The sequence below is a fragment of the Meles meles genome, chromosome 13 (assembly GCF_922984935.1).
Source record: "Meles meles chromosome 13, mMelMel3.1 paternal haplotype, whole genome shotgun sequence".
NCBI lineage: Eukaryota > Metazoa > Chordata > Mammalia > Carnivora > Mustelidae > Meles > Meles meles.
The window spans coordinates 5185952-5195455 of NC_060078.1; the positions used below are offsets into that span (position 1 = coordinate 5185952).

Genomic DNA, 9504 nt, shown 5'->3' on the forward strand with positions numbered 1-9504 from the left:
TTTTTTTGAAGAACATGACGATCCAACAAATGTCTTTACCTCTTATCTTTTTTTTTTTTTTAAAAACATAGACCATGTGTTTTGTGTTTTTTGTTTTTTTAAAGATTCCATTGATTTACCTGACCGAGAGAAAGATCACAACTAGGCAGAGAGGCAGGCAGAGAGAGAGGAGGAAGCAGGCTCCCTGCTGAGCAGAGAGCCCGATGCGGGGCTGGATCTCTGGACCTTGAGGCTGTGACCTGAGCTGAAGGCAGAGGCTTTAACCCACTGAGCCACCTGGGCGCGCCCATCTCTCATCTCTTGACAAAGGGAGCAAGGGGGAAGAAAAAGGCTATCATTACCTCAGAAAACTCTGGTGCAAATGGAAGGCTCTTTGTTTCATACAGCTCCAAAAAATGGATGACACCTTCTTTGGTCAGGATTTTATTCTCACTTTCGAACATTCTTTTATAAATGCACATGTGCCAGGAGGGGTGAAAGAGCCAGCACCCTGTGGAGACAGACCACGCGATGCTGACACGATCCCACGGAAATGTGAAACTGTCGCTCCTCTGCTTAAAACCCTTCACTGGATCCTCATACTCTTGGAAAAAAATCTGAACGAGGCATGAAGCGACCGTGAGAACGAGGCCAACGCCACCACCCTGGGCCACGCTGGGCCTTCGGGTCCTCGGCCTGGCCGAGCTGTCCCCAGCTCAGGGCTCTCTTACACGCTGTAGTCTCAGCTCCGCACCCCCTCCTGAGGTGGGCCGGCCCCGACGGCCCCGCTCCCTGTATATCCATTTCCATCCCTTATTTGGTACCTTCCTAGAACTTATCGTTACCACTTCTTTTTTTCATGGAAAAGAGACAAAAATTAAGTGAAAAACAGTAAATCTATCTCTCCCCTTTATCCCTAGCACTTAGCATATCCTGGACCCTAAGTGAATCTCCACTAAATATATAAATGAATGGGGGGGAAAAACCCAGAAGGGAATAAATATGTACCCCAGACGTATTTTCTTAGCTCTTTTGAAGCATCTTTTAATTCTTCTAGAAAAAAATTACTCAGCATTTCTAACTCACGGCATTCTAGAAACGAACCGGTCCTTTATTTGTCATTCACACCAAGATGCTTGCTTGTTCAATGCTTTGGCGACGGCAGTTTTTCCAAACCTGTCACTGCTATTTGATTTGTTTTGCCAAGAGCCGTGGGCAAAACGTGGTAATAAGAGAATCATTTTACTAGTAAATGCATAAGTGAAGTCACAACAGGATTCAATTAAATTCTAGCCCCAGGGGACGACAGAGTCTGTGAAAAATCCCACTGTATCAGAAAACAACTACAGGACTGACTGGGGAAAGCTCAACTCCGGAGGGGTCAAACTATTAAAGCTATAATTATCTGGACTCGCACTGAAACCCATTTACCCCGGTTAATCCTCGTGGGTAAACACAACAGTGCAGCAGGTCATCATTCAGACGCAAACCAAACGCACAAAACTGCATTTAGCTGTTTTGTTGATACAAGCCCAGTCTCATGAAACAATGGTAGGAAGCTCCAGTTTCTTTCTGTTTCTCCCAAGAAGCTCCCAAACGCAGGACTGATTAAAGGCTTAACAACCACACTTAAAATTGTATCTTGGAATCTTCCTAAGAAGTCCAAGATACAGAATAGTAACTGAAATCCCAAAAAAGTAATGAATAATGAAACAGACAGAAAATAAGAATGGAGAGCAGTTAATATATAATACCAAAGAGCCATCATGAAAAATGTAGACTATACCATCATCAAAACATTCCTAAAGAGCCCTCATCTGCGAAGGGTGCACACTCGAATGACTTCAGACAACAGGGTCTGCTGTGGGGGTGGGGGTGTGCTTCAGGATCAATGGCGGGCAGAGGGGGTGGGGGAGGGTACAGAGGGTCGAGGCACAGGCCGGCCATGGGCTGGTCCCTGCTGAAGCTGGGCGGTGGGGCTCGCTTTACGTATTCCTCCCCTTCTGTACGTTTCAAATGCTCGGTGATCAGAAGTTTACAAAATTAACCGTATCGCTAAATTACGGAAAACTGTCGTTTAAAGATATGTTCTCAAAGGCCACTTCAGGACACAGGTAAACGCCTCTGGACACACTGCTCGACAGTCCAGAAGGCGTGAATCTGGAACGTGAACAGCTGCTCTCTTGGTGGCAGCAGATGCGTATCTCCTGCTACACTTTGAAGGTTTTTCCAGATTTTCTATAATGTGGTAAGAGTTATTTATAAAATCAAGGAGGAAAAGAAGCTATAAACATTATACAAATCAAAATACAAGTAGCCATTACCGTTTTCCTCCGACACCGCATATTCAAACAGACTGTTTAGCTTTGGTAAAACTGGCTTGATAACGTGGATCTGAAAACAAAAACAAAAAAAAAATATGAACTAAAAACCTTTAAAAATTAAGATAAACTTTAAAAATTCAGATGAAACTTATTTTTATCTATTGTACAACAGTAGCCCTACTACTGTTGAAGGTGCCTGATTCTTCTGGTTTTTATATCCTATGAATTCTGGCTACGAGGCTGAGTGTGGCAAAGCTAATGAACAGGATATGGTGACAGGAACGTCACATTGGTACAGTTATCATAAAGCGTTATGTCACGTAATCCTCAACTGCCCTGGGAAATAGGCAGGGCTGACAATACCAACAGATGACAAAGAGAGCAAAAAAACATTCTCTCGAGGCACTCAAGGGATGCTCGAGGTCACACGTATAGAGTAGGGCCAGACTGCTGGAGGCAAATGGAGGCAAATTAGAGTTTCTACATAGATTATAGAGGTCTTCTGTATCTACTGATAAAGGAAAACTGTAAAAGTATATTTGAATTTGGAAATGCTTTCTTTATTCCTCACGCACATTTATAAGTGAGGAATTCTTCCAGTCCATGACCAAGGCCTGGACGCTGGGGGTGATAGCTAACAGTGAGTACCAGGACCGCCAGACCCTCCGAGGCCTGCAGCTGACAGAACGGGAGGCCCTGCACCACCCTGGGTCTCCAGGAGTGATTCCCCCAGCGGCAGAGGCATCATCTGGGAACTGGTGAAACACCTGACTTCCCGGCCCGGCCCCCAGACTTCCTGAATCAGAAACTCTGAGGATCAGACGCAGCGATCTGTACTTTAACAAGCCAGGTAGGTAATGTTGAAGGAATGTTGAAGGTTGAGAACCACTGTACTAGCTTAGTCACCTTAAGAGACTGAGCTCAACTTAAACATTCTACAAAAACTAATTCAAAGTTAACTGAAAATGATTTTTCACGTTCCCACTTACTGTAGGACCAGTACACGCAGCTCTAAGAACTAAAACAGGAAGGAAAGAGGAAAGAAGGAAGAAAGAAGGCAGGCAGGCCTACAAAATTAAAGGGCAATTATTTACTTAACAATTTACCTCAAATTGCCTTAAGTAACATTTTCCTAAGTCTGTATTTCTTTGAAGATTATTCATAACGTTGAGAAACTAAAAACTAACACTTCAGAAGTAAATGTCAAGGGCAGAACAAGGAAGACTAAAACTCTCTGAGTGACAATTTAAGTCAATTAAAAGTATGCTTTAATTCCTGAGTTAACATTCAGTTTTAACTTATATTTATTCCAGAAAACAAAGTATATTTGTATCTTATTATGCTTTATCCAAATTGATCTTTCTGCACTGCCTTTACAGACTATTTGAAAAAAATTAAAATTCCATCTACAGAGGATCTGATAAAATATGAAAACACTTACCTGATTTCCTTCTAGAGTTTCCATAATTAAAATATAGTTTTCCCAAAACTTTAGCAGCTCATCTTTCTTCTTCTCAGACCACCAAAACAGACTTGGGCCTGACAGGGTTTAAAAAGGAAAATTAGTTCCTTCTTTTGTAGATTTCATAGGTTTCTTAATGACATTTTAAAAATAATGCCACTATTAGCCAATACTATATCCTCTAATAATGGAGCGCATCCCTGTATCAAAGCCTAGATAGTAGGCTTGTGCTAACAAGAATCTTAAAAGGTTTTTGTTTTGTTTTTTTTCCTTTTAATTAAGATTACTATTTTAGAGTTCTTGGCAAGAGTCACGGATTTGAACACTTAAACCCCATTTTCTCTCCTTAGAACCTCACAATAATAGTCAAGGATTTTTCAAAGGCAAAAACCCAGAACGGCAAAAACCCAGAAGCCAACACCACCAGTGAAACTTAGTTTGAAGATCAGAGAAAAACCAAGCACACTCAGGAAAAGTGACTATAAGGTGGCACATGGAAAACCAAGAAAAAAACCCAATTTACACTTGAACTCAGCTCTCCAGACCTAAGGAACAAAAGTTACTTGTAAGTGGAGGGGGAAAGCAAGGCTAAACTAAAAAGAATTTTGTTTGGTGTGTTAAGAAACAGATCATCAGTGCCCTTTCCTGTGCTCTGAGCATGAAAAAGCCTGGAATTTATTCTCTGGAGAAGGTAAAATTGTGGGTCTCTAGATTGAGATGCATTGGACCCTACTAGGGTCGAGAGTAAGTGAACATGTATGCACCTTGGATGCTGAGACCCCCACCCCTTCTACTTGCCCCTTCCACCACCGGAGCCCCTCAGGTGCCAGGATGCTGGTCTGGTCTTCACTATGCAGCAACAGATGGAAGGTCTCCATGGAATCTGGCCAGCCCAAGAAGAAAGACGTGAAAATACTACTATCAGAGATTACCCAGTACTGTGGGGCTCGGCCAGATCACCCTGCCGTGAAGTTCACGGTCAGCAAGCACCACTTATGGGTTCGGATTTAGGGTTCCTTATTCATTTTTTTTAACTAAAGATTTGAGAGAAAGAGAAAGAGCTCACGAGCGAGCAGGAGGGCAGAGGGAGAGGAAGAGAAATCCTCAAGCCAACTCCTGGCCAAGTGTGGAGCCCAAGGCAGGGCCCAAACCCACGACTCTAGTTTCATGACCTGAGCAGAAACCAAGAGATGAAGCTCAACCGATTAAGCCACACAGGCCCCCCACTGGTTCCTTAGTCTTAAATATAAACAGGTATCTAAGATCACCAGCCATCTGGGGAAACAGCCACATAAAGATCAAGACCAAAACAGAGGAAATCTGGAGAGAACAAAAATATGCCAGAGGAAGAAAACCTCACGTTGTCGTAAGAACAGGATACGATTAATAAGGGAACACGATAAAAACAAAAAAGATCACATGAGAATAAAAATTTGATAGAAAAACCCAGAAACTCAAAGAAAGGACTGGAAATAAAGTTGAGGGAGTCACTCAGGAACTAGAACCAAGAGACAAAATCATTGGAAACAGGACAGAAAAGATGCTTTGATAACCAGTCCAGGAACTTCAATAACCAACAAGAGAACCGAAAGCAGAAAGGAAGGGAGCAAAGAAAGTAATTCAGGAAAATTTCTCAGAACTGAAGATCATGATTTCCGGACTCACCAGGTCTACCGAATGCCTAGGGCAAGGATGAAAACTGACAGGTACCAAAACTGTGAAACTTGAGAATGAAGGCACACGGTCCCCACTAACTTCCATGCAGAAGAAATGAAACATGTACAAACAAAAACACGATTCGGAACGGTTTCATCGACAGCAACACCAGAAGCTTGAGCTCCTAAGATAATAGATCGGTGCCTTCGAAATTCTGAATCGAAATGTCTTCTAAGCTAGAATTCCACCCCCACCTCCATCGAACCATAAATAAATGTGACGGGAAAACAAAGGCAGTTAGACAAGCTTGGTCTCAGTTTCCACTTAGGATAGAGAAAGCTACAGAAGAACATTCCTGCCTTACGGACAAAGAGAAAAAAGGCTGGACACACAGTCCTAAACCCCGACACCTGAGACAATAATGCCTCCAGGGGATGCGAGCTCCACAGGGCAGAAGGCCTCTAAAAACACACAAGACACTCAAACTCAATTTATCTCTGGCCAAGAGCAGGAAGAAGAGGTGGTCACCAAAAATGTTTAAAAACAAAACAAAACAAGCAGGGGCACCTGGGTGGTGCAGTTGGTTAAGTGTCTGTCTCTTGGGTTCCGCTCAGGTCATGATCTTAGGGTCGTGGGATCGAGCCCCACGTGCTCAGTGCGGAGTCCGATTCTCTCCCCCTCCCCCTGCTCACGCTCTCTCTCTCGATCTAAAATAAAATCTTTAAAAAAAAAAAAAGAAAAAAAGAACCCAATGAATGTCTGTTGAATTTTTTCAAGGCAAGGTGTGGGCTACTTTGACAGCCTAGAACCCCGGGAAAAACCTGCAGGAAGAGGGAAAAATCATAATTTACTACATGGGTCACCTGTGAACATTTTCAGTCATAACTTTGTAAACATTGAACTTACATTTAACTGAAGTGTAACCGTGGCAAATGATGTTGATTTACCGAGATTACTGGAAGACACAGAGATGAGTCCAAAATAATCAGCTAAAAGAGGTACAAGTGGTCGCTCTCTGAGGGGGCAGGAAGCAGAGACCACTGCTCATCTTTAAAACTCTGCAGAATGACTCTTTAAAATAAGTGACTTCAATTTTGATCATTTAAAAAGTGTTCTCCGGTGAAAACTCTCCTTGGATGATCACTACTTTGTGGACTGCCAAAATATTTACCAACGTTTTAGACAAACATGAAGATCTACTCCCAACTTCAACCAAACAAAAAAAAACCCTTACCAGAAAGAGTGGGTACAGCTGAACAGGCAGAAATTTTCTATGGGAACAATTTTTTTTCTTTTCTTAAGATTTTATTTGACAGAGAGAGAGATCACAAGTAGGCAGAGAGCCCGATGCGGGACTCGATCCCAGCACCCTGAGACCAGGACCTGAGCTGAAGGCAGAGGCTTAACCCACTGAGCCAGCCAGGCGCCCCTCTAAGGGGACAATTTTGAATCATTCTATCTTGGTCTTGGACAGCTCAGACAGATGACTGACGGGCACTTTCACGCATTTCAGCGAACAAACCAATCCACAGTAAGTACCACACTGAAAGGAGTCCTTGGTAGTCCGGCCACTCTTGTTTTGTCATCAAGGAGTAGGAAGCATAGTCTCAAAAGGTTTAAAAAAAAAAATTACTTAAAATCGGACTCACACTATTAAATCAATAGCAAAAACACCCTCCAAAGGACGACTTAAGGACCAAACATTTTACAAAGAGAACTACCAAGGGAAAGTTCCGGAGTGTGATGGTTCCTAGGGTAGAACTGTACCGTGCACAACCCAATCCACTGATCTTTCAACTTGATGGACGCGAGCCCTTTCTCCTTCTGAGCTGAGACCTACCCTGAGATGGCTCAGATTGGGGCTGTCAAACCCTGCTCGGACTCAGCCACGTTCCTAACCATTCCCCCGGCTCAGGGCCGCGCCCCGCTCTGGGTCAGAAAGGTGAGGAAGCGCGGACTGTTCGCAGCTGCCAAAATTAGTGTCGCTTGGAGAACACCCCGAGGTGAGGTTCCCAAGGTTTCCAGGCTTTAGGGTTACCGGACACACACAGGCACGGAGAGCGGAGAGCTGGTTTCGGAAGCAAGAGCCCTTTACCCACCCACCCAGAAGGCCAAGGGGGCTGGGACGGAAGCGGGGAGGGCAGTACCAGTTCCTTCCCGGGGGCCACAGGCGCAGGGCGCGCCGCGCTCCGCCGACACCTCCACCGCCCTCTGCAGCAGGTAGCGCGCCCGCTTGCGCGTTAGCGCGTCCGGGGCCCGCGCCAGTCCCGCCTGCACCGTCCTCCAGAAGCGCCCGCAGCGCCGCGCGTCGAGGTCGTCCTCCTCGCCCGCTCGGGGGCCGCGGTCGGCGCCGGGCTCGGGCAGCAGCCTCTCGGCCAAGGCGCTCAGCACCAGCAGCTGCGGCCCCACGCGGCCCGGCCCCGAGGGCGCCCCGGCCGCGACCAGCCCGGCCCAGACGGCCCGCAGCGCCGCCCCGCCGCACTGGCCCAGCGCCGGCAGCAGCCTCCCGGCCGCCAGCGCCGCCGCGTCCTCCGCCGGTCCGGCCTCGTCCCGGTCCCCGTCGGCGCCCAGCGCCAAGGCGACGGCGGCCTGCGCCACCCGCTCCAGGAGCGGCCCATCCTCGCGGGGCCGCAGGCAGGGCCCGACCGCCGCCAGCACCTCCACCGCCGCCTCCGCGCCGGCCGCGGGCCCCCTCGCCGCGAGGTCGCGCAGCGCTTCCTCCGCCAGGGCGGCCGCCAGCTGCGGGCCCCCGGAGAGGCGGGCGCACGAGCGCAAGGCGGCGGTCGCGGCCCTCAGCACGCGCCGGCGGTCCCGGGCCGGTAGGTCGGGGTCCGGGCCGCCCGCGGGGCGCCCGCGCAGGCCCCGCAGCAGCGGCACCAGGTACCCGGCGGCGACCTCGCGCGCCGCCTCCGGGAGCGCGCCCGCACCCCCGCCGCCACCGCACTCCTCCGCGTCCTCGAGGCGCTGCAGCAGGAAGCGCAGCGTCTCCACGCGCTCCGCGGACGCCTCCCCGCGGCACAGCGCCCTGAGCAGGACTCGAGGGTCCCGGCTCTGCGACAGCAGCGTTTCCGCGAGTACCCGCTCCATTTGCCGCGCGCGCCCCGCGGCGGCCACCCGGCGCCCAAACGAGGGGCGGGCTGCGCGACTGCGTGCGCGTGCGCGGCGCCCGGGCGCCCGCTGGGAGGGGGCTGCAGCCCCGCCCCGGTCCCGCTCCGCCAGTCAGGTACACCGCCTGCAGCGGGTCCCCCTCGCCCCGCCCTCACTGTTTTTTGGAAGAAAAGTGCCTCTCGCTAAAAGATGCTGTAGTACGTGCTCCAGCTCCACGGGTTCCTAATTGGAGATTGGCCTGCCGGGGCCTAAATCAAACAGGTGTTCCTGAAACCTCAGGCCAGAGGTACACCTGAGGGCAGCTCTCAGCCACTTAGAAGCTTATTTTCCAAAAAGGCACAGGCTGCCCCCACCCTCCCCCAACAAAGACACAGTGGGTCTGAAATGGATTCCGGACACTTGCAAACAAACAAACAAACAAACAAACCAAAACAAAAAACCCGAAAACGTGAGAATGGTTCAGAGGCCCTGGAAAGTACTTTATCTATGTGTTAGGGACAAGCAGGGCTGAAAAAAAGAGGCCCACCCCGGCCTTTGCAGTCAGTGTCCAAAGCTGACTGTAGCATGCAGATGTTTGTACACAGTGCTGTGTTCCCCTGTGCGATCTCAAAAACTGACCATCTACTGCTACAGACAAAAACAAAGACTCGCATTAGCATGGATCTTACTGGTTTGGTTCCCAGGCAAACTGAATCTGTGACATGGGTTTTCTTGGCCTTCTAACCATAGAGTTCTCTCCCTTAGTGAATGGAGAAAATACTACCCCACCTTCAAAAAGTTTGACATGTAATAAACATAATTGATAAGGTATAATTTAAAGTTACTTAAGGTTACTTTTACATAAAGTCATTTTATATTTTGGATTTTATGTAACTTAAAGTTATCTAAATTATAGTTACTAAACACCATGGATGCAAGATTTTTTCCCCACCTTTCTGTCCATTTTCTTCATTGACAGGATGCACAAATGCTTCT

At 47.9% G+C, this 9504-nt stretch overlaps 1 protein-coding gene across 7 annotated transcripts in view; it reads right to left on the minus strand.

Annotated features, from left to right (window-relative positions):
- Nucleotides 1–8545, minus strand: part of TARBP1 (TAR (HIV-1) RNA binding protein 1) — an 84953-nt gene extending 76408 nt beyond the window's left edge. For all 7 annotated transcript variants that reach the window (XR_006821190.1, XR_006821191.1, XM_046026276.1 and 4 more), the window contains exons 1-4: nt 7569–8545; nt 3745–3842; nt 2304–2373; nt 342–490 (exon numbers count right to left, since the gene is read on the minus strand). Coding sequence is in view for 5 of the 7 variants with exons in the window: in XM_046026276.1 (XP_045882232.1) it covers nt 342–490; nt 2304–2373; nt 3745–3842; nt 7569–8508 (1257 nt within the window). In the remaining 2 variants the exon portion in view is untranslated. The remainder of the gene's footprint in view (nt 1–341; nt 491–2303; nt 2374–3744; nt 3843–7568) is intronic.
- Between the last annotated feature and the right edge of the window lie 959 nt (nt 8546–9504).